The sequence below is a fragment of the Carassius carassius genome, chromosome 45 (assembly GCF_963082965.1).
Source record: "Carassius carassius chromosome 45, fCarCar2.1, whole genome shotgun sequence".
NCBI lineage: Eukaryota > Metazoa > Chordata > Actinopteri > Cypriniformes > Cyprinidae > Carassius > Carassius carassius.
In genome coordinates, this window is record NC_081799.1 from 26,675,766 (window position 1) to 26,701,297 (window position 25,532).

General features: G+C 38.9%; 2 protein-coding genes across 2 annotated transcripts; one reads left to right on the plus strand and one right to left on the minus strand.

Moving 5' to 3' along the window:
• Positions 1-14,353: 14,353 nt before the first annotated feature.
• On the minus strand, positions 14,354-16,773 carry LOC132127324 (myelin protein zero-like protein 1). Its single transcript, XM_059539132.1, has 3 exons — positions 16,609-16,773; positions 14,684-14,853; positions 14,354-14,608 (listed from the first exon to the last, which is right to left on the minus strand). The coding sequence occupies exons 1-3, from the start codon at positions 16,643-16,645 to the stop codon at positions 14,369-14,371; spliced, it is 447 nt and encodes a 148-aa protein (XP_059395115.1). The 5' UTR covers positions 16,646-16,773; the 3' UTR covers positions 14,354-14,368.
• Positions 16,774-18,331: 1,558 nt separating this feature from the next.
• On the plus strand, positions 18,332-21,178 carry psmg1 (proteasome (prosome, macropain) assembly chaperone 1). Its single transcript, XM_059538697.1, has 7 exons — positions 18,332-18,562; positions 18,948-19,036; positions 19,104-19,261; positions 19,890-19,952; positions 20,026-20,224; positions 20,853-20,974; positions 21,046-21,178. Exons 1-7 carry the CDS (start codon positions 18,438-18,440, stop codon positions 21,121-21,123), a joined length of 834 nt encoding a protein of 277 aa, XP_059394680.1. The 5' UTR covers positions 18,332-18,437; the 3' UTR covers positions 21,124-21,178.
• Positions 21,179-25,532: the final 4,354 nt, after the last annotated feature.

Consider the following 25,532-nt stretch of genomic DNA (forward strand, 5'->3'; position numbering starts at 1 on the left):
TTTTTTTAATTAAATTTAGTTTTTAAGCGATCTGAATAATGACTACCCTATACATTTAATCATAAACCACACGTACCCTGTTATATCACTATAATATCCATTCCACTATACAATTTTGTATTCTGATAAACCAAATAAACAAGCGGACATACGCATGAACATATCAAGTTAAAAAGAGACTTATCTCTATTTTAAAAAATATGAAAAAAAAAAAAATAAATAAAATAAAATAAAATTATATATGACAACGTGTTACTAAACCAGAACACACGTTTTAAACAAGTATTCATCATGTTTATAAAACACATCGCAGTAACAGACATGTTACTAAACCAAACCAAATCATTTATCATACATTTTTAATCATGTATTCAACATATACTTATAACACCAATGTCTGGGGGGGGCCAAAATACCTCCAGTCACCCCAAAACCCACTCAGACTCCAGGGGTTAAAGAATATGGAAATAAATAATTATATAATGACATCATCATCCTAAAGCAATTCATTAAACAAAAAAAAGTATAACTTAAAAAAAAAAGATCACTTATTTTAAATGTGATAGCATAGTATATAAAATAAACATTTCTGATGATACATATAAAAAATATCCCTTACATTTTTTTAGACCGGGGAGAGATGTCCAAACATGAATGAAATATCCCCAAAATAAAATAATACGACTTAAAAAAATAAAGTAAAATGTTTAAAGTTAAAACAAGATCTCACAGGTCCTAGTCAGGGTATTCTCCTGTATGTGAGACCTGAAGGGGTGCTTCACACACCCCGCGCGGCGAGGGTGGAGTTCCAAACCGCATGATCTAAGCCAGAGGGGTACATTATTTCAAAGTTAACATTAATGTAATGTTTGAATAATCAGTACCCTCACTACATCTGATGTAATTCATTACATCTGTTTAAATGTTTCTTAATTCAACAAAATGATGATATATATTACCTAAAATATTTAGATTTTTATATAATATTATATAATAATTATTTATATCATATCATATATATAATTATATTATATTAGATGCGTTATGCATTAATCACTTTAGATTCTTTAAAGTTCTTATTTTTTGCACGATCTTCAAAGTTTTTAATACCATCTTTCTGTCTCCCTCTCCCTCTCTCACACGGACACACACACACACACACACACACACACACACACACACACACACACACACACACACACACACACACACACACACACAGACAATGAAACATGATGCCAAAGTCTTTCTGTATGTTTTAAAAATAAAGCTAAAAATATTGATTTTGCTTTAAATGTATGCTACATTTGTTTGTCGCAGCATAGACTGTGAAGTTTAGATGAAGTTGATTGATCTTTTAGAAGAATTCTTTCAGAGAAAGACCCTCGATCGTATTCACCCATTAAAGATGGTTCAGGAGAGATGGGTTTCTGGACCCACGCATCCTAGAGATGTAATTTATGTGCGTTGCTACGGTCGTAAACCTTTCACATATCTACGGTACTTTCAGACACAGAGCAGGAAAGACATTTGCAGGGCCTCTGTTTAACCGTTCCAAAATACCTCCATTTAAAAGCAAAATTAAAGTATAAAAATGACCGCCTGTACAGCTGTAGTTCTATTTTATATTAAAAGTATCCTTACTATCCATATTATATTCTTTATTTAAAACGATATATTTAACCGGCAGTATCCCCCCAAAGTGTTTTCCATCAGTTGTTTGGCCTTCGGGCTTTTTACGTAGTGCTTTTCAGTTACTGTAAGATCGCTTTACACTAGTGTAATGAAAGTTAACTTTTCTTAAAGTTTATAGTTGTATTTTACTGTATCCGCATCCTTCTATCCTGTAGATTGTATGCGTACTGTAAAATAACAAGTATACATTTTTGCTTAAAGTCAGCAAAATAATTACACCTACAATTTGAAACGTGTTTAAACACATTGTGTGTCACTAAAGCAAGGCACGCCGTCTATCGTCTTATTTTTTTTAAATAACCTGATGACCAGCATTGTTTCTTCATATAATTTATGCCCCCGAGTGCTTTTCTCACACGAGTAGAAAACTCTTTCTCTTTGGATGTGTTTGGCAGAAACATAATTTCTACATCAGAACATTTTTTAAATGTACGACTGAACTTTTCTCATTCGACAGAAATACTATTTTCAAATTATTTACCCGGCCTATGACACTAGGTGTAAATGTTCTTACCTAGAACAGAAAACATACGCTTTGATTATTTTGTAGGCATCGTGTAATGTTAAATGGTTTACTAAAAAAATTAAAGCACCGGCAGCTGTGATTTTCAAAATGAAAGACATGTACGAGCTAAGGATGTGTCAACTATTATCATCATTTCCTTTTGACCCGGATAATACGGTAATTAATTTTCTATGCGAGTGACACAATATACAGTTCTCATACTATTGGTGTAAATAGTCGTGCTAAAACATTTATGACTATTTTTGCAGGTTTATGATTAAATGTATAGGGTAGTCATAATTCAGATCATGACTCGCTTTAAGATCGCTTAAAAACTAAATTTAATTAAAAAAATGCACTTGCATGCAGCATTTTAGTGTGTGGTGGTACTGTAGGTGTACGGTTAAAATAAATAATTAAACAGCTTTTTGAAAAAGATATGATATAAAGTGTCATGATTCGGCCTTCATGTCCTGATTTTTCTCTAGTCTTGTGGCAGGATCATGACAGACCCGTGTTTTGTGTACAAGCACATGGCCTTGTCTTTGGGCCATGTGCTTGCGTTGTCTTGTCATGTAACCCCGCCCCCCTTGTGATCCTCGTTTTGTAATTAATAGCGTATCAGTTCCACCTGTTGTTCATTACTAGTCTCCCTTTATAACCTCGTGTGTTTCTCTGTCCTTTGTCGGTTCATTACCAAACGTTGTTTAAGATTGTCTATCATTGTCTGATATTGTCATATACTGTCTACATTGCGTGTCTACCTGTGTGAGATCTGTCAGTGAGTAAGTCTTGTCTAAGTAGTAGTGTGATCCTGTTTTTGTTATAGTGTAGTTTGTCAAGTGTTAGTCTAGTTTATCTCTCGTCAGTCTTGCCCTTGTTTTGCCCCCTCGTGGGTTTTGTTTTCCTGTTTTGTGTACAATAAACTGTGTTGCTGTGACATCTGTCTGCATTTGGGTTCATCCTCCACTCCATCCATATAACATAAAGATGGATATAAAAGGTACTAAATATAATATAGAAAATGTTTTGCAACGATTAATGTGAAATGAATTTAACTGAATTGTGTCAACGACACATCCGGGTTCCTCAATAGACCATATTCTTTGTGCTGTTTAATTATATATTTTTTCCCCGATCCTGGTAAAATGTATATTTTTAGTGATGACTAAAACTAATGAAAATGTTTTGTTTTATATTGTTTGCGAATGTATAATGTGTTTATATTCATTAAAAGAAGAAAATAAGACTTGGAGACGAATGAATGTATGAGAGGGAGAGAGAGAGAGGGAGAGAGAGAGAGAGAGAGAGAGAGAGAGAGGGGTACAAGAGATGCTAGCCAGGCACCAACCGTAATTCATAGGTGAACCGTCAGAAAACTGTCAAAACACGGTACTCCTGCGTGAGATACGTTAGTTTTAATTAGCAATGGCTTTGAAGATATTGTGATTTTGTAGTAAATTCGGACGAGTGTGCACTGTAGCGTGCAGACGTAGACAGTGGGACACAGAGGGTCAGGATCAAAACTGATGTGAAAACAGCTTCTTCTGCCCCCTAAAAAAAAATGGATCTTGTTTTATCTGAAACAGTCGGTTTCAGTATATTTTTTAGAAACGTTTCATGTATAACCTTTTTAAAAGAACACAATGTTTTTCAACCTTAGTTAAATTGCTTTTAGATTATGTATATTATATAAAAGATAGAATATAAAGAACGGCATGTTTTTCAACTTTAGCATGATAATTAATTATATTATATAAATTATATAAATATTATATAAATTATAGGCTGTTTTATATATAAATGTGAAATAACTGAAATGTTTTTCAACCTTAGCATGATAATTATATTATATAAATTATAGGCTGTTTTATATATAAATGTGAAATAACTGAAATGTTTTTCAACTTTAACATGATAATTATATTATATAAATTATAGAATGTTTTATATATAAATGTGAGATAACTGAATGTCTCATATATGAAATAACTAAAATGTTTTTTTTTAACCTTTAATTAATTATATTATATAAATTATAGAATGTTTTATATATAAATGTGAGATAACTGAATGTCTCATATATGAAATAACTAAAATGTTTTTTTTTAACCTTTAATTAATTATATTATATAAATTATAAAATGTTTTATATATAAATGTGAAATAACTGAATGTCTCATATATGAAATAACTAAAATGTGTTTTAAACCTTTAATTGTTTTAGTAAATTATGTAATGTTTTATATATATATATATATGTGAAATAACAAATGTTTTCAACTTTAGCATGATAATTACTATATTATATAAATGATATAATGTTTTATATATGAATGTGAAATAACTGAAATGTTTTTCAACCTTAGCATGATAATTAATTATATCATATAAATTATATAAATATTATATAAATTATAGGATGTTTTATATATAAACGTAGAACACACCGATCCCATTTATACACTGCTCAGGAATGTAATGGGAGGGGGGAGAAGCCATAATAACTGGGATAAAGTTCAAACAGCTTCTGTCAAAACCACATGATCGATGCATCGGGAGGGTTTCCTAAAACCATGATTTAGAACTAACTAGGTCAATAGGGTAAAACTTTCTGTCAAAACCACTTGATCGATGCGTGGGAAACGGTCATAGGTTAGCCCCTGAACTCATTCCGGAAGTTCAACCCATCCATCATAAGGTCACCGGAAGTTCAACCTGTCAAAGGTCAAAGTCATAAATCATCATGACATAAGCAGTAGAATATATACTACTAATGGTAATTGTTATTCTCGGCCCCTACTTTTGCCAAAGAAGAATTGTTTCTTTTCTTTTTTTTGGATATACATAAAAAAAGGCAGAAAAAATGGTCTGTGCTACTTTAATAGTCTTTATTCTAAAAGATTAAAACCACCTTACAGTATAAAAACAGTAAATTAAAAGATTAAATGGCTCTGAAGGAAGGAAATTCAAGATACATATTGAAGTAACACCACAGACTTCATGTTGCATAAAAGGTTTAACAATTAAAAATTTATTGAGCAAAATAGTGAAATTGAGTCATGAGTAGGATTACAAACAGTATCTACTCTGTAAGAACAATTAGAGAAAAACTGTATTAAAAATAAATAATTAAAACAACCTGCAAAATGTTTCTCACTCCTTAAAAAAAAATGGTCTGCACAATGGATTGTTTATTGTTTTGGTTGTGGGGCTTTGAGGATTCCATTTCAGCATTTTCTTCTTTAGACAGGGACATTTTGTTTTGTATTTTTCAGCTTTATTTCTCTCCATTTCAAGTTTATGTTGCAGCTTTTTCAGTTGTCTGTATCATTGTCTTCTCTCTCTGTGTATTTAATTTTTTCCATGGATTTTTTGCCTGAAATTGGTCAAAATATGATTAAGCCACATGTGCCATCACTTACAAATAGTTAAGTATATAATTTGAATTATTTACATACAAAATATGATTTACAGTTACAGTCCCTTTTATTCGTCCTAAAACCTAACCTGGATGTGCTGGATATCCTGGCTTGGACTATCTGAACTTAATGGTGTGTCTGGTGGAGTCAAGTCAAGTCTGTTTTATTGTCAATTCTTCCACATTAACAGTACATACATACAGAGAATCAAAATTACGTTACTCTCAGACCCCAGAAGAGCCTAAAAATCCTCCCTGATGGCAGCAGACTGAAGAAGCTGTGAGGGGTGGGTGGGATCACCTGTGATGCAGAGGGCTTTGCGGGTGAGACGGGTCGCGTAAATGTCCTGGAGGGAGGGGAGAAAGACACCAATGATCTTCTCAGCTGCTCTCACTATGCGTTGCAGAGTCTTTCAGCAGGACGCGTTGCAGGCGCCGTACCACACAGTGATGCAGCTCGTCAGGATGCTCTCGATGGTGTCTCTGTAGGTGTACACGATGGGGGCCGGGGCTCTGGCTCTCATCAGTTTGTGGAGGAAGTAGAGACGCTGTTGTGATTTCTTGGCCAGTGCTGCTGTGTTTTCAGTCCAGGAGAGGTCCTCTGTGATGTGCACACCCAGGAACTTGGTGCTGTTCACTCTCTCCACAGTCGCACCGTTGATGGTCAGAGAAGCATACTGAGTGTGTGCTCTCCTGAAGTCTACAACAATCTCCTTCGTCTTCCCCACGTTCAGAGAGAGATTGTTGTCACTGCACCACCCGGCCAGGCGGCTCACCTCAATCCTGTAGTTTGTTGTTAATGAGACCCACCACAGTCGTGTCATCCGCAAACTTGATGAAGAGGTTGGAGTTGTGTGACGGTGTGCAGTCATGGGTCAGCAGAGTGAAGAGGAGGGGGCTCAGCACACATCCTTGGGGGGCCCCAGTGTTCAGTGTGATGATGCTGGATGTGTTGCTGCCGACCTGTACTGCCTGAGGTCTTCCAGTCAGAAAGTCCAACAGCCAGTTGCACAGCGAAGTGTTGAGCCCCAGCTGGATCAGTTTGTAAATGAGCTGTTGATGGATGATTGTGTTGAATGCTGAACTGAAGTCTATGAACAGCATTCTGACATATGAGTCCTTTTTGTCCAGATGTGTGAGTGCTGAGTGGACGGCAGTGGCGATGGCATCATTGGTAGAGTGGTTGGACCGGTATGCAAACTGGAAGGGGTCCATGGAGGGGGGGGCAGACTTTATGTCGTGCATGACTTGCCGTTCAAAGCACTTCATGAGGATAGGGATAAGTGCAACTGCATGGTAGTCATTGACACTTCATCTACAGCGATATCGTTGACTTGATTGCAAATAAATGCACAGACACTATTTAACTGAACAGAGATGACATCACTGAATCCAATGATGAACTGCCTTTAACTATCATTTTTGCATTATTGACACTGTTTTCCTAATGAATGTTGTTCAGTTGCTTTGACGCAATGTATTTTGTTTAAAGCGCTATATAAATAAAGGTGACATTGACATTGACATTGACATTGAAGCAGGATGGAGACGCCTTCTTCGGGACTGGAATGATGGTGCTAGTTCTGAAGCATGTGGGAACAACAGCCTGACTCAGTGAGATGTTGAAAATGTCTGTGAAAATTTAATTGAGGGGCTATCCTCCTGGAGTGCTGTCTCTTAGCCTCTCTCTCAGCTCATCAAAAAAACAACCATCTTGTTTAATTCCCAGCAAATGCAGCTACTGATAAATGTCACTCTAAAGTACTTTAAGTCTCTTTGGATAAAAGTGTCTGGCAACTGCATGGATCTGAATGTAACTGTGTCTGTTCTCAGATCAGCATCTGCTGCTGTGCCCTCAGGAAACAACAGAACTGACACTTTAGACTCTTCAGATCAGGGAGTTTGTTTGATTGACATGTATTGAAATGTGTAATTTTACTGTAACTGTTAATTGACTTTCTCTTGAAGGACAGATGGACTTGCTTGGTCTGGACGGCATTCTGTTTGATTCAATGTCACTAGCCTCACTTGAGGATCCCTCTCTCTCCGCGGGCTGAGATCACCATCATCATTTGCATGGTGGACGCAGTAACGGAATCCTCGCTCTCCTCGTGAGTTGCATCTCCAGTGCTTCCTTAGTGCTCCCATTGCACGTCTTTCAGTATCCAGAGCTGAGGACAACTGAACCACGGATCGCCTTCAACATGCACCTAAATCCAAGGTATCCAATTAAATCGTGCAGATAACAATCAGTTATTCAACTATATTCAGTATCAATAAAACTTCTGCCATGACAAACTTGAACTCCTAGGGAGTCACTCTCCGTCACACGTGATGTCACGAGAACACAGCATTGGCTCATCAAAGCTGGTGAGTCCACTAATGCCAAGTCTTCCCTACTAATGCCAAGTTCTCGAGTGCACAGACACGACTTCACCGAAGAAGGTAATTTACCCAGTCGTAAAGTGGAAAATGAAATGTCTTTGGAAGTGCTTGGATTTACTTGAAGGTGTAAGAACCCTGGTGTACCATTCTCTGAACAACAGAGGGTGACAAGGACTAACCATCCTCTGAAACCATTGGGAATCACTAGTGTGAAGTACTGGCTGCATCCGATCTTAGGTAGCTGACTCGCTGAGCATCAGGCATTAGGTGTGTTCGACTTACCAGCACTGTGAAAACCGATCGCAATCTGACTGAAGCAGTGCATACAAATCACAAATCTGTGTTTTAGTACGGTAAAAGCTTTTAACGTAGTCAGCTGTTATATTGAGTCATGTATCATCCTACACCGATCAAAGTGTATCTACCCCTCTGTATTAGCATTAAAAAAGCATATGATCATGTGAAGTTATTCTCGAATATATGGCGACGTATTAAGCAGTGTAGAGCAGCACGAAACGTTCTGCTTATTTGACAAATCTGCATTTTATTTACTTCATCTCTGATATGAGTGCGAGCACCACATGAGTGCCATTAACAGGAGCAGAGTGTCCGGCTGACATGTCTGTTTTCTCCTCATGAACCGATTTTGGACAGGCTTCTGAAGCAGAGTAATGGTCTACAGCATGATCTACAGCTAAATATACAAGCATTGGTTATAACCAGCGGATATTTCGTACTATGTACATTTAATAATAAATAAAGGGAAGGAGGAGAATGAAGAGGAGGATGAGAAGGAAATGGAGAAAGAGATGGAGAATGAGGAGGAGGATAAGAAGGATGCCGAGGAGGATGAGAAGAATGAGGAGAAGAATGAAGAGGAGGATGAGAAGAATGAGGAGAAGGATGAGAAGAAAAAGGAAGTGACTGCTTTTCTCCAGCTGGAGAGAACACCCTTTGCTGCTATGGCTGCAGGGGACTGCTGTTCATCCTTCAGCAGAGGATGAACACCCCTGCTACTTAAAATAAGAGGGGACTTGCTCCCTCATGTTCAGAGGGGAGAATACCCCTGTCCTAACATAGGCTGCATTAGGACATATCTATAACATTATCTTTCTCTTTCGCATGAAGGAAACAAGGAATATTTTGGGAGGTCTTCACGCTACTCTCCTAATGCTCATATCAAGCTCAGGGACATGCTGTTCATTTGCGGTTCTCCCGTGGGAGAGAATACCCTTCGCTGCTATTACCAGCTACCTTAATTATAGAGAGGCCCGCTATTTTCTGCCTCATTAGAAGGGAGAATATCCCTTCTCTAGCCAGTAGGCTACATTAAGGATATATCAATAACACTGCCTTTTCTCTTTGCAGGGTTGGAACAAGGTTGGTTTTGGGGGGTTCTCCTTCAGGCAGTAATACCTCTCATTATGTTTTGGGGGTTAATGTTAAAGCTCTTGTATGTTGAATTATCCTGGGAGCAAGAACCCCCATAAGGAACCATACCGCCAAAGATAAATTGTGTTCAATAAACTCAAGTTAACTTGCCAAAGTAGTTCCTGTCTGAACTAACCCTAAGGTTGTGGGTTCGAGTCTTTTGAGCAAGGCACTGAACCCCCAAATGCTCCCCGGGCAACGCAGCATAAATGATGCCCACTGCTCTGTGTGTGGATGCTCACGAATTCTGAGTATGGGTCACCACCATATTTGGCTCTACGGGTGCTGGTCATATAATTAGAATATCATCAAAAAGTTGATTTATTTCATTAATTCCATTAAAAAAGTGAAACTTGTATATTATATTCATTCATTACACACAGACTGATATATTTCAAAGGTTTATTTATTTTAATTTTGATGATTATAACTGACAACTAAGGTAAATCACAAATTCAGTATCTCAGAAAATTAGAATTTAACTTAAGACCAATACAAAGAAAGGATTTTTAGAAATCTTGGCCAACTAAAAAGTATAAAAATGAAAACTACAACCCGAATTCCGGAAAAGTTGGGACGTTTTTTAAATTTTAATAAAATGAAAACTAAAGGAATTTCAAATCACATGAGCCAATATTTTATTCACAATAGAACATAGATAACATAGCAAATGTTTAAACTGAGAAATTTTACACTTTTATCCACTTAATTAGCTCATTTAAAATTTAATGCCTGCTACAGGTCTCAAAAAAGTTGGCACGGGGGCAACAAATGGCTAAAAAAGCAAGCAGTTTTGAAAAGATTCAGCTGGGAGAACATCTAGTGATTAATTAAGTTAATTGATATCAGGTCTGTAACATGATTAGCTATAAAAGCTTTGTCTTAGAGAAGCAGAGTCTCTCAGAAGTAAAGATGGGCAGAGGCTCTCCAATCTGTGAAAGACTGCGTAAAAAAATTGTGGAAAACTTTAAAAACAATGTTCCTCAACGTCAAATTGCAAAGGCTTTGCAAATCTCATCATCTACAGTGCATAACATCATCAAAAGATTCAGAGAAACTGGAGAAATCTCTGTGCGTAAGGGACAAGGCCGGAGACCTTTATTGGATGCCCGTGGTCTTCGGGCTCTCAGACGACACTGCATCACTCATCGGCATGATTGTGTCAATGACATTACTAAATGGGCCCAGGAATACTTTCAGAAACCACTGTCGGTAAACACAATCCGCCGTGCCATCAGCAGATGCCAACTAAAGCTCTATCATGCAAAAAGGAAGCCATATGTGAACATGGTCCAGAAGCGCCGTCGTGTCCTGTGGGCCAAGGCTCATTTAAAATGGACTATTTCAAAGTGGAATAGTGTTTTATGGTCAGACGAGTCCAAATTTGACATTCTTGTTGGAAATCATGGACGCCGTTTCCTCCGGGCTAAAGAGGAGGGAGACCTTCCAGCATGTTATCAGCGTTCAGTTCAAAAGCCAGCATCTCTGATGGTATGGGGGTGCATAAGTGCATACGGTATGGGCAGCTTGCATGTTTTGGAAGGCTCTGTGAATGCTGAAAGGTATATAAAGGTTTTAGAGCAACATATGCTTCCCTCCAAACAACGTCTATTTAAGGGAAGGCCTTGTTTATTTCAGCAGGACAATGCAAAACCACATACTGCAGCCATAACAACAGCATGGCTTCGTCGTAGAAGAGTCCGGGTGCTAACCTGGCCTGCCTGCAGTCCAGATCTTTCACCTATAGAGAACATTTGGCGCATCATTAAACGAAAAATACGTCAAAGACGAAAACGAACTCTTCAGCAGCTGGAAATCTATATAATGCAAGAATGGGACCAAATTCCAACAGCAAAACTCCAGCAACTCATAGCCTCAATGCCCAGACGTCTTCAAACTGTTTTGAAAAGAAAAGGAGATGCTACACCATGGTAAACATGCCCCGTCCCAACTATTTTGAGACCTGTAGCAGAAATCAAAATTGAAATGAGCTCATTTTGTGCATAAAATTGTAAACTTTCTCAGTTTAAACATTTACTATGTTATCTATGTTCTATTGTGAATAAAATATTGGCTCATGTGATTTGAAAGTCTTTTAGTTTTCATTTTATTAAAATTTAAAAAACGTCCCAACTTTTCCGGAATTCGGGTTGTATGAGCATGTACAGCACTCAACACTTAGTTGTGGCTCCTTTCCCCTGAATGACTGCAGCAATGCGGCGTGGCATGGAGTCGATCAGTCTGTGGCACTGCTCAGGTGTTATGAGAGCACAGGTCGCTCTGATAGTGGCCTTCAGCTCTTCTGCATTCTTGGGTCTGGCATATCGCATCTTCCTCTTCACAATACCCCACAGATTTTCAATGGGGTTAAAGTCAGGTGAGTTTGCTGACCAATTAAGAACAGGGATACCATGGTCCTTAAACCAGGTACTGGTAGCTTTGGCACTGTGTGCAGGTGCCAAGTCCTGTTGGAAAATCTGCATCTCCATAAAGTTGGTCAGCAGCAGGAAGCATGAAGTGCTCTAAAACTTCCTGGTATACGGCTGTGTTGACCTTTGACCTCAGAAAACACAGTGGACCAACACCAGCAGATGACATGGACCCCAAACCATCACTGACTGTGGAAACTTTACACTGGACCTCAAGCAACGTGGAGTGTGTGCCTCTCCTCTCTTCCTCCAGACTCTGGGACCCTGATCTCCAAAAGAAATTACTTTCATCAGAGAACATAACTGTGTGTATGTATGTAACACCACTCAGCAGCAGTCCAGTCCTTCTGAAGCGAGACGCTTCTGACGCTGTCTGTTGTTCAAGAGTGGCTGGACACAAGGAGTGCGACAGCTGAAACCCATGTCTTGCATACGTCTGTGTGTAGTGGTTCTTGAAGCACTGACTCCAGCTGCAGTCCACTCTTTGTGAATCTCCCCCACATTTTTGAATGGGTTTTGTTTCACAATCCTCTCCAGGGTGTGGTTATCCGTATTGCTTGTACACTTATTTCTTCCACATCTTTTCCTTCCCTTCGCCTCTCTATTAATGTGCTTGGACACAGAGCTCTGTGAACAGCCAGCCTCTTTTGCAATGACCTTTTGTGTCCTGCCCTCCTTGTGCAAGGTGTCAGTGGTCGTCTTTTGGACACCTGTCCAGTCAGCAGTCTTCCCCATGATTGTGTAGCCTACAGAACTAGACTGAGAGACCATTTAAAGGCTTTGCAGGTGTTTTGAGTTAATTATCTGATTAGAGTTTGGCACCAGGTGTCTTCAATATTGAACCTTTTCACAATATTCTAATTGTCTGAGATACTGAATTTGGGATTTTCCTTAGTTGTCAGTTATAATCATCAAAAATAAAAGAAATAAACATTTGAAATATATCAGTCTGTGTGTAATGAATAAATATAATATACAAGTTTCACTTTTTGAATGGAATTAGTGAAATAAATCAACTTTTTGATGATATTCTAATTGTATGACCAGCATCTGTATGTCACGTCAATTTCACATACAGTATAGTGTATTATAGTGAATATATTATAGTATTTACAACACTTTGTTAATGAATGCTACAGCTGTATTATTAACTATAGTGAAATGATAAACTGTAGTATACTTTATTTTTTACTACAGTGAACTGTAATGTATTGTAATATAATATACCCTATAGTTGTACAAAACTTAGTACAGTATGTGTAGTAATTTGTTTATATTACTATAACTGTATATTACCACAGCATCTATAGGATTGCCACAACAAATTAATTCAAGTACTTTACTATAGTATGGTTCAAAAACAGTAAATTTAAATTAAATTAAATTTAAATTTACTATAGTATTTTTTTTATAATGCCCATTGGATAATCCAGACCATAAGAAGAGAAATAAACATGAGTCTCTGTCCACAGACTTCTTCAAAGTGTATTGTCCAAACATGACTTTTTATGGATTGTAACCCATTGACCAATAAGGATTATACATTATTTCATCTAATGATGTAAGGGGGAAAACAAGTACATTATAAGGCTGGTCTGGATTGAGTGAAAGACATATTCTGACAGCAGCAAAAGATAGAGTTAGAACAGTAATGTACTACTGATCTCAGGTCAGATTTACTGACTATAATGCTAATGTGCTAAATACTCTCTGCTGATCTCTGGTAAGACTCATTAAACCAGAATGTAATGTACTGATCTCAGATCATATATTGGATAAACAGTGTAAAAAAATGTTGATGATATTAAAGATCTGAATGAATTTGGTGTCCTGACCACGTTTTGTTGGTTGAGATAATTTTTTTACATTTACTTTTTTTTTTTTATCTTTGTTTAATATTATAAGTCAGAAAAACATACAAGGAATTTGTTTTAGTGTCACAAGCTTCCAGTGCACAGAGACAACAACACAGAGATGATAATAAAAAAAATAATCCAGGTTAATTCAGTCTATTATGGAGTTTGGATGACAAAGAAACAGAAAAAGTTCATCTGCACGGCATATCAGATTTAACTGTATGAAGTTGCAGATTACAGATGGCAACAGATTTGACAGGATTCCCATTTCTGCTTGTTTACCAAACAAATTACAGTATTAATGTCATTGTGATACAGAGGAGAAAAAGATGTTTTATATTTGATCACCATGACATGAGAAGTTTATAATGTAGGAAACAGCAGACAACAGTACATAATATATTCCAAAGCATTGGCAATTTGCTAGAAAATAGAAATAGAAGAAATCTAGAAACACAAGGCTGTTTTATTGCAGAAAGAACAACAGAAATACAGCATTAGAAGTGCAGCACTGTAGGAAACAACTGTGTTTCTGCAGATTGAGACACACTCTCCTCATCATTACAGATATTTATAACAGTGTAAATATTTTCACTTTATAACTCTGATCTGATGAATGATATGAGGATGCACAGATTCCAGTCAGTCAAATGCCTTTCAAACAGAAGTGTGTAGAAGACACCACACTGACTTTAATGATGGACATCTGTCCGGAGATGTCTGGAGGATTCTTCACGTCGCAGCTGAACGTCCCGTTGTCCTTGAACTGCATCTGGATCACACGGATTGACACGTCCTTCTTGTTCATGTCTCCGGCCCACTCCACACGAGACTTAAACTGCGGCACCGAGCCCGGAAACGACTTCCCAGCAGTGTAATAGAAGATCTGCAGAAGACGAACATACGTGTTGATCACATGCTGACCGATATAACACATGAACAACACATGAACAGCTCTTACTGAAGTGGACGCTCCGGTTTCTCCCTCCGGAAGGAAAGACCACGTCACTGACGCTGAACTACTGATCACTTCTCTAGACTTGAAGCTGCAGGACAGAGTGACTGTGGTCCCGTTCTCCACAAACACCTCTTCTGGAGTGAACACGTCTATCGCTGACACACCACACACACCTGAAACACAGGAACACGTCAGACACACACACACACCTGAAACACAGGAACACGTCTATCGCTGACACACCACACACACCTGAAACACAGGAACACGTCAGACACACACACACACCTGAAACACAGGAACACGTCAGACACACACACACCTGAAACACAGGAACACGTCAGACACACACACACACCTGAAACACAGGAACACGTCAGACACACACACACACCTGAAACACAGGAACACGTCAGACACACACACACACCTGAAACACAGGAACACGTCAGACACACACACACACACCTGAAACACAGGAACACGTCAGACACACACACACACACCTGAAACACAGGAACACGTCAGACACACACACACACCTGAAACACAGGAACACGTCAGACACACACACACACCTGAAACACAGGAACACGTCAGACACACACACACACACACCTGAAACACAGGAACACGTCAGACACACACACACACACACCTGAAACACAGGAACACGTCAGACACAAACACACACACACCTGAAACACAGGAACACGTCAGACACACACACACACCTGAAACACAGGAACACGTCAGACACACACACACACCTGAAACACAGGAACACGTCTATCGCTGACACACCACACACACCTGAAACACAGGAACACGTCAGACACACACACACACCTGAAACACAGGAACACGTCAGACACACACACACACCTGAAACACAGGAACACGTCAGACACACACACACACACACCTGAAACACAGGAACACGTCAGACACACACACACACCTGAAACACAGGAACACGTCAGACACACACACACACCTGAAACACAGGAACACGTCAGACACACACACACACACCTGAAACACAGGAACACGTCAGACACACACACACACCTGAAACACAGGAACACGTCAGACACACACACACACACCTGAAACACAGGAACACGTCAGACACACACACACACACACCTGAAACACAGGAACACGTCAGACACACACACACACACCTGAAACACAGGAACACGTCAGACACACACACACACCTGAAACACAGGAACACGTCAGACACACACACACACACCTGAAACACAGGAACACGTCAGACACACACACACACCTGAAACACAGGAACACGTCAGACACACACACACACCTGAAACACAGGAACACGTCAGACACACACACACACACCTGAAACACAGGAACACGTCAGACACACACACACACCTGAAACACAGGAACACGTCAGACACACACACACACCTGAAACACAGGAACACGTCAGACACACACACACACACCTGAAACACAGGAACACGTCAGACACACACACACACCGAGATAACAGACCAAACACTGTGCTGCTTTAATTTCTGATTACACAGCATGGAACTGAATGATGATCATAGTGAAACACACAAGATTTCCTCAATCAGTAGCAGAGTATCACTAGAGTACACTTCAGTAAGTTTTCCAGACATGAGGGATCATGTAAAAAGTACAGCTCCTTCTGCTTATTTAAATACATGATATAAAACATTTACTAATTTAGAATCCAGATGCTGATGAAATGAGTCTTTATTGTTCATCTCTCCCAGACATTACATTCCTTTAAATGAGCTGCTTCAGAACATTATATTAAAACAGAGCCGTTCTTTAGGCTCAGTTCAAGTTCTTTAGATATAAAAGATTCAACATTTGAAGTGTTTGATTTCACCGATGAGAAGAAATATACAAATAAAACTTACCAGTGAAAATAAACACAGCAGAGACAAAATAAATCATAATTGTGAGTGAAAATCTGAAGCCTTATTTCCATCAGACACACCATCAGCAGCTCAGATGAACAGATATGAGGAAGTGTGAAAAAAGTGTGAGGCTGAAGACAAGTCTATTTACAGATGCGTCACTCCTTCTTCTAAAGTGTTGATGTTGAAAGAAAAGAAAGGGAGGAGGGGCAAACATTTTCAAACTAACATATTCAGATTACGTTTCAAAGTAACTAGTAAAGTAACGCATTACTTTTTTAATTTAGAAGGAAATATCAGAGTTACTTTTTCAGATCAGTAACAGCAGTTACTTTGTGTCCATGTGTTGAGTGACAGCTCTGGTGTTGCCATGGAGACAGAGATCAGGAGTCAGCTCAGTGTTGAGTGTGAACATGATCTCACTGTAGTTCTAGACTCAATATCAACATGTGTTTACTCAAAAACACATTCAGTGTTCCTCGAAATCAATAAAAACTGTCAAATACAAACTCAGAATATTATATAAACCTACAATAATTAAATATGTTAAATAAGACAAATATAATTTATTTAATCACATTTTATTAACCAATGTCTTTACTTCTGACCTACTATGATCTATTTCAATCATACTAATAATCAAAATTTGTGTTACTGCTGATCTTTCTTCTCCTGCGTTATATTCTTCATGTGATTCGTTTGAGCGGCGCCCTCTACTGTACAGACCTGAATTTACATTTCCTTCAGCCTGAGCCGCATTCACTTCACTTTTAGTGTGAAAGAGCTTATACATTTCTAAAAGAACTCTTTATATTAAAAACAAACAAGCACGCCCTGCCCAGATTTAAAAAGAAACTCAAAAGTAATGTCACGCATGCAATACTAAGTAATTTAATTAGTTACATTCTTAGGCAGTAACACAGTATTGTAACTCTTAAGGGCTACTTTTAAAAGTAACTTTCCCCAACACTGATTATAATATAGTTATTAACTGGTCTTGAGCTCATAACCAGTTTATAACCAGCTGCTGTCCCGACCCAGCTTCCACTCCGAGATATGTTTTAGAATATGCTCCTTCCCTACAAAGAGCTTGAATATCAAAGACATCATTCTTCCTGATCTCTGTTTGATGTATATATAGTGCCTCCTGAGTGATACTTTGTCACGTATAGCATGGGTCATCAAGAACCACCTTCTGATTAAAAGGATGCATGGATATAATTGCTTAGGATTTTAGATGATCTCATCACCTTAACATTGGGTCGTTCCCATCTGAAAGAAAACCAAAGACCCAGGAACATTGTTTTCCGATTAAATGAATAAACGAATAAATAATTCATACACATAAACCCAAATAGGAAATAAAACAGTTATCAAATAAACAAGTGTCCTAAAGTCTCCTATTTAAAAACAGTCACTGCAATTTATGGAAAAATATAATTAATATAATTAAATAAACATGTATATATTCCACGTAACGTTAACTCAATTTGTAATCGTTAACATGTTTATAAGTAACTGTAATTTTGTTAATTACAGTTACATGTATTTTGTCATGTAACTAGTTACTCCCAACAGATTATAATTATTTTTCAAATTGTGATTCAACACTCATAAATTTTACTCAAAATAACTTTCTTTCTTTCTTTCTTTCTTTCTTTCTTTCTTTCTTTCTCACGTTGGAACGTGGCTTGAACTCTGAACTCTAAACAAAATAAAAGTCTTCCGTCGTAAAGCTGCAGTACTTCCGGTGTGTGTCGCTCTAGCAGCGATCGTTACACAGCAGCTTTGAGTTGTACTTAGTGATTAAATCTGATAAATCGTCTACCATGGCCACATTCTTCGGTGAAGTCGTGTCTGTGTACTCGAGAGCTGTTGAAGAGGATGAGTATGATGATATGACGAATGAAGACGAGGAAGACGAGCAGATCCGACGCGAAATAGAGGAGAAGAGGTGAAATCATGTTATATGTGACGAACAGAGTCAGAAACATCTCAGATAAACTCTTTAGTTTCGGTTTCAGTTCAGTTGCATGTGTTTCTGATGACTCCGGTCCTATAGTTAATCTAAAGTTACCTCTAAGTCTGAAAAAACATTGTATGTGGTGTATATCCAGAGTTATTGAACAGTAAGATTCATCAAAGAATCCTGACAGAACTGTTTTCAACATTGATAATAATCAGAAATGTTTCTTGAGCAGTAAATCATCATATTAGAACGATTTCTGAAGATCATGTGACACTGAAGACTGGAGGAATGATGCTGAAAGCTGTAATAAAGTGTGTGTGTGTGTGTGTGTGTGTGTGTGTGTGTGTGTGTGTGTGTGTGTGTGTGTCAGGTCAGTGGATGTTCATTGGCTCTCTCAGACAGGAGGCGGAGCTGTGGCGTGTTCAGATCTGATCATCGCTGGGGGTCTGAACGCCACAGGTGAGTTCTTCATCCTCTTCATCATCATCTTCATCACTGCAGAGGCTGATCAGACGCTGTGTTTCAGGCTTCGTCTCTGCGTATGTGCTGAGCTCCGGTGGATGGACGCCGCTCGCCTGGATCTCTCTGTGGAACGAGCGGAGCCTTGGATCCAGACGAGCAGACACGGCCCCGGGCCCCGGAGAACCGTCCTGTGTCCTGTACCAGCAGAACCACAACCCTTCTGTGAGGAACACTGCTCTTTAGGCCTTCTACACTTCAGCAGAACTCAAACATCGATCATTTGACTGAGGTTTAGACAGCTGTACTCTATTCTAGTTTCACAGAGACTCGTTCGTGTGATTTTGTGTTTCACAGATGTGATTCTTCTCACACAGCCTCTGTATTAAACACAGAGATGTTAGTCCTGTCTGAATAGGGCTTAGCAGTGTTATTTCTTTATAATGTATCTGTCCCTGCAGCACAGAAGCAGTCATCAGTATCTCAGACGTATATTTAGAAATAGACAACAATACACTGTATGAGTCACAATTATACATTTCTCTTTTATGCCAAAAATCATTAGGATATTAAGTAAAGATCATGTTCATGAAGATATTTAGTAAATCTCCTACCTTAAATATATCAAAACTTAATGTTTGATTAGTAATATGCATTGCTAAGAACTTCATCTGAACAACTTTAAAGATGATTTTCTCAATATTTAGATGTTTTTGCTCCCTCAGATTCCAGATTTTCAAATAGTTGTATCTCAGACAAATATTGTCCTCCGAACAAACCACACATCAATGGAGAGATCATTTATTCAGCTCGCTCTGAATGTGTGTGTGTGTGTGTGTGTGTGTGTGTGCAGGTGCTGATATGCCAGTGCTCCTGTTACGTGGCTGAAGACCAGCTCTTCCAGTGGACGGAGAAGGTGAAGCGCTGACACAGGTGTGGTGTGGTGTGAGCTGATGGAGCGCTGCTCACTGTGTGCTGTCCGTCTGCAGGTGATGAGCTGTGTCCAGACCAGGGATCTGACCGTGACCATCCTCTCTGACTGCAGTGCAGCTGAATACAAGACCTCAGACTACCTGAGTGAGAGCAGAGTGCCCTTCCTGCGCTCTCTGAGGACCAGCACACACACGGGCCCCGTCTCCAGCCCGGCCCTCGAGCAGCCCAACATCAGCACCGGCCTCGCATCTGCAGGTACTGCGTTCTGAGAACATCCCGGTCACGGTCATCACGTCATTCACTTCAGGGTTTCTACAGCCTTGATAGAGAGATTTAGCATCAAAGTATTTCACACGACTGTTTCCAGCACATTGAAGCTCTAAAACACAGCGTACTGCGCTGAACAACAAATAAAACTACATCAGTTCAGCATTATAACCTGTAGATGGCAGCAGAGCAGCACTTACTGGTTTATTAGTCATTCATTTATACCTTTTCCTTTATACTTTGAAATGATCAAATAATGCTTATAAAATCACTAGGCTATTATAAAATATCAAATCATCAAGAAATCAGAAAATCATAAAGTGCTTTGAAAACACTTCTTCAGTTTCATCAGTGCAGCTATTGCTCCGTTTCATGTAAGACTACAGAAGAAGAAGAGTACAGTATTTACCTTATCTACAGGAAAAATAGATTTTCATTTTAGTGTTAATTAATATAAGCTTAACTCAACTGTGTGTGTGTGTGTGTGTGTGTGTGTGTGTGTGTGTGTGTGTGTGTGTGTGTGTGTGTGTGTCTGTCTGTGTGTGTGTGTGTGTGTGTGTGTGTCTCTGTCTCTGTGTCTGTGTGTGTGTGTGTGTGTGTGTGTGTGTGTGTGCAGTGCTCAGTCACTGTCAGGTTCAGCGGATCCCTGCTGTTCTCTATCAGTGCTACAGTGATGTGCTCCAGCCGGATTCGCTCAGCATGCAGATGTACAGAGCGGCGGTGAGTGCAGTGCTGAAGGTGAGTGTGAGCTTCTCTGAGCTTCACTTCTTCTCGTCTCGCAGGACTCAGTCTCTGTCTCTTGATTGCAGCTGGATCCGAGTCCCAGCGCAGACGTGCTGCAGAAGATCACGCGAGTCAGCGAGCTTCAGAGCAACCTCTACACATGAAGAAAGCACTTTATACTGCTCTGCATTTCTCAATTAAAGATGTGATGTTGTTTTATGTTGCTGTGATGAGTGTCTTTATTCAGTTTAAGTGAATTGTGTTTCTGAGTTTGGACACGAGGTGGCGCCACATCCTTCAACTGTAGGCCAAGCTCTGCTGAAATAACTCACACTGACTTAGTCTGGCTATTATATTATACAAATATTTAAATCATTGTATTTTGGTATTTCTGGTTGCATAATTTCTCATAAGAATTTTTATTATATATATATATATATATATATATATATATATGTATGTGTATAATATGTAAACAAAAGCAGGTAAACCTCAAACTAAAATAAAGACCGATACTTGCCATTTTATAACAAAGTATAATTTATTTATTTGTTATTATATTAGTGTTTTATTATAATTTTTCAAACAAAATGATAATTTTCTATTGAGAAATGGACTGGATTGTTGTTAAGAAAATATTAAATTTCAATAAAAGCAATGAAACCTCAACGAAAGCCAATTACATATAGATGTTTGGAAAAGTTATTAATTATAGGGATATTTTATAATAATTTTGATAAAATTATAATTTTACATTAAGTGAAGGACTGAGTTATATTATATTTACCCCTCTAATAATCACAAACAACAGAACATTTGAACAAAAGCAGGGAAAGCTGAATGAAAGTTGTTTATTCATATCGTGCACACTTCCATCTCTCCAAACTTCCTGGTGTGTTAATCAGAGACGCTGAATGTATGTTGGTCATCTGTCTGCTGAACGAGTGTGTGTTTCACATGTTTCAGATGATCTCAGTGTGTCCCTGTTGAAGATCTCAGGTCTCCACACGTCCTGCAGCGCTGCGTTCGTTTCTGTGAACTGTGGGGACTTTACATTGAGTTCTGTTACTTCTATACTGACCAAACAATATTGTCTAAACCTACACCTTACAGAAAACCTGTTTGCAGATAAACATTGTTTACTATTTTAAATACCCCCCCCCCCTCCATTGTAAGGACATTTTGTCCTTACAATGTAGCATAAACAGAATACACACTTGTGTGCTAATTCCAGTCTTTGTGTGTCAGCTAGTTCTGAACCGAAAGAGGAATTCCAGAGTTCCACAACCATCAGCATGAACGAGCGCTTGATGTGAGTCGCACCCTCACACACACACTCAGACACACACACTCTCTCACACACACACACACACACACACTGATGAATGTGTCTGATCATGCTCAGGTCCACTTCTGCACTGTGTATGAACACATTCACTTGTTCTACAGCGCTAGACAGTGTTAGAAAAGCTCTGGGAGTTTTACAGTCACACTCGTTTACACAGCTGGAAACCTCTTGAGTTCACTTCTCACTGTAATCATGGTTTTGTTATTTTACATCATTTTGTTATCTTAAGGTCCAGATCCATGTTCTGGGTGGTTGCTAGGGTGTTTTGGGTGTTTGCTAATGTTTCTAGGTTGTTAGGTGGTTGCTAGGGTGTTGTGAGTGGTTGCTAATGTTTCTAGGTTGTTAGGTGGTTGCTAGGGTGTTGTGAGTGGTTGCTACTGTTTCTAGGTTGTTAGGTGGTTGCTAGGGTGTTTTGGATGGTTTCTAATGTTTCTAGGTTGTTAGGTGGTTGCTAGGGTGTTTTGGGTGGTTGCTAATGTTTCTAGGTTGTTAGGTGGTTGCTAGGGTGTTGTTGAGTGGTTGCTACTGTTTCTAGGTTGTTAGGTGGTTGTTAGGGTGTTTTGGATGGTTTCTAATGTTTCTAGGTTGTTAGGTGGTTGCTAGGGTGTTTTGGATGGTTTCTAATGTTTCTAGGTTGTTAGGTGGTTGCTAGGGTGTTTTGGGTGGTTGCTAATGTTTCTAGGTTGTTAGGTGGTTGCTAGGGTGTTGTTGAGTGGTTGCTACTGTTTCTAGGTTGTTAGGTGGTTGCTAGGGTGTTTTGGATGGTTTCTAATGTTTCTAGGTTGTTAGGTGGTTGCTAGGGTGTTGTTGAGTGGTTGCTACTGTTTCTAGGTTGTTAGGTGGTTGCTAGGGTGTTGTTGAGTGGTTGCTACTGTTTCTAGGTTGTTAGGTGGTTGCTAGGGTGTTTTGGATGGTTTCTAATGTTTCTAGGTTGTTAGGTGGTTGCTAGGGTGTTTTGGATGGTTTCTAATGTTTCTAGGTTGTTAGGTGATTGCTAGGGTGTTGTGAGTGGTTGCTAATGTTTCTGGGTTGTTAGGTGGTTGCTAGGGTGTTGTGAGTGGTTGATAATGTTTCTAGGTTGTTAGGTGGTTGCTAGGGTGTTGTGAGTGGTTGCTAATGTTTCTAGGTTGTTAGGTGGTTGCTAGGGTGTTGTTGAGTGGTTGCTACTGTTTCTAGGTTGTTAGGTGGTTGCTAGGGTGTTTTGGATGGTTTCTAATGTTTCTAGGTTGTTAGGTGGTTGCTAGGGTGTTTTGGGTGGTTGCTAATGTTTCTAGGTTGTTAGGTGGTTGCTAGGGTGTTGTTGAGTGGTTGCTACTGTTTCTAGGTTGTTAGGTGGTTGCTAGGGTGTTTTGGATGGTTTCTAATGTTTCTAGGTTGTTAGGTGGTTGCTAGGGTGTTGTTGAGTGGTTGCTACTGTTTCTAGGTTGTTAGGTGGTTGCTAGGGTGTTGTTGAGTGGTTGCTACTGTTTCTAGGTTGTTAGGTGGTTGCTAGGGTGTTTTGGATGGTTTCTAATGTTTCTAGGTTGTTAGGTGGTTGCTAGGGTGTTTTGGATGGTTTCTAATGTTTCTAGGTTGTTAGGTGATTGCTAGGGTGTTGTGAGTGGTTGCTAATGTTTCTAGGTTGTTAGGTGGTTGCTAGGGTGTTGTGAGTGGTTGCTAATGTTTCTAGGTTGTTAGGTGGTTGCTAGGGTGTTTTGGATGGTTTTTAATGTTTCTAGGTTGTTAGGTGGTTGCTAGGGTGTTTTGGATGGTTGCTAATGTTTCTAGGTTGTTAGGTGGTTGCTAGGGTGTTTTGGATGGTTGCTAATGTTTCTAGGTTGTTAGGTGGTTGCTAGGGTGTTTTGGGTGGTTGCTAATGTTTCTAGGTTGTTAGATGGTTGCTAGGGTGTTTTGGATGGTTGCTAATGTTTCTAGGTTGTTAGGTGGTTGCTAGGGTGTTTTGTGTGGTTGCTAATGTTTCTAGGTTGTTAGGTGGTTGCTAGGGCGTTCAACAGTTTAAAGGATGACATCTCACTTAGTATGTTAGCAAAAGTTAAACTGTTAACATGCTTAAATCTATAGCAGAAGAGTAACACAATCTGGTTTACCTGCCTCGGGTCAGTAATGATGATGGTGGAGTTAGCAAACAGTAAAGAGTTGTGGGGAAATCCCTTCACTGATGCATCTGGCACACACACACACACACACTGAACCTCACCTTAATAGGTAAAGGAAGTTCATGAGTGAGTTCTTCACATGCAGCAGCTGGTGTGTGTAATAAACGCAGATGTGTGTGTCTGTGTTTACCCATCGCTGACTAGTGCTTCATTACCTGAGCTCACAGTTATCTCACAGATAAATAACTAACCTGAACAGCATCCTCGTTCATATCAGTGTGATACTGATATAATTTTTTTTATTCTTTTCATTTTTCTTCATTGGCACTGGAGCCTAATCCAGTCATACGTGTAAATGTTTCTAAGTTGAGATGTATGCATCATCTGAAGCTGAATAAATCATCTCTCCATTGATGTGTGGTTTGTTCTGAGGACAATATTTGTCTGAGATACAACTATTTGAAAATCTGGAATCTGAGGGAGCAAAAAAATCTAAATATTGAGAAAATCATCTTTAAAGTTGTTCAAATGAAGTTCTTAGCAATGCATATTACTAATCAAAAATGAAAGCTACAGTCCATGAGTGTTGCCTCTTTGTTTGTAAACCAGGAGATGCAGTTTCTTGTGGAATCATATTCCATACGTGGGCTGTGCTCCAGCGCGGATGAATCTGTTTTGAGGTGAATGTGTAGCTGTTTATTTTAAACCAAAAGGCAAAGTATGCTCCTATCATAATGGTTGTCTTTAAAAATCTTGTGTAAACCCAGGCTATCTGTAATCAGAAGCACATTTAAAACTGGAATATAATTTATATATAAATTAATATATATGTATAATCTTTCTTGATTACAATCCGCCATCAAAATGAATTTTTGACATTTAATTATTCCATCTGCTTTTGTTTACAGATGTGACGTAATGACGCAGTGCGATGCTCGAATTTCCCGCGAAAACCTGCCCGAACCACTCCGATGAGAAAACATGATTATAAACTAACTGTTGTGAATCAGACTAAAGTAAGGAGATAGTTTTGAAAATGGGCTGGTTATGTGCTCGCTCAAATATTGATTTTGGATCATTTTTAACCCAATAATGTTACAGAGTGCAGCTTTAAGTTTTGATATAGCTT

Bases quoted from the DNA above. Each gene is read 5' to 3' on its own strand.
- psmg1 (XM_059538697.1), top strand. From the start codon at position 18,438: ATGGCCACATTCTTCGGTGAAGTCGTGTCTGTGTACTCGAGAGCTGTT. The intron at 20,225-20,852 runs GTACTGCGTTCT...GTGTGTGTGCAG, and splicing joins CACCGGCCTCGCATCTGCAG to TGCTCAGTCACTGTCAGGTT. The intron at 20,975-21,045 runs GTGAGTGTGAGC...TCTTGATTGCAG, and splicing joins CGGTGAGTGCAGTGCTGAAG to CTGGATCCGAGTCCCAGCGC.
- LOC132127324 (XM_059539132.1), bottom strand. From the start codon at position 16,645: ATGATTTATTTTGTCTCTGCTGTGTTTATTTTCACTG. The intron at 14,854-16,608 runs GTAAGTTTTATT...CCTGTGTTTCAG, and splicing joins TGCTGTGTTTATTTTCACTG to GTGTGTGTGGTGTGTCAGCG. The intron at 14,609-14,683 runs GTAAGAGCTGTT...CGTCTTCTGCAG, and splicing joins AAACCGGAGCGTCCACTTCA to ATCTTCTATTACACTGCTGG.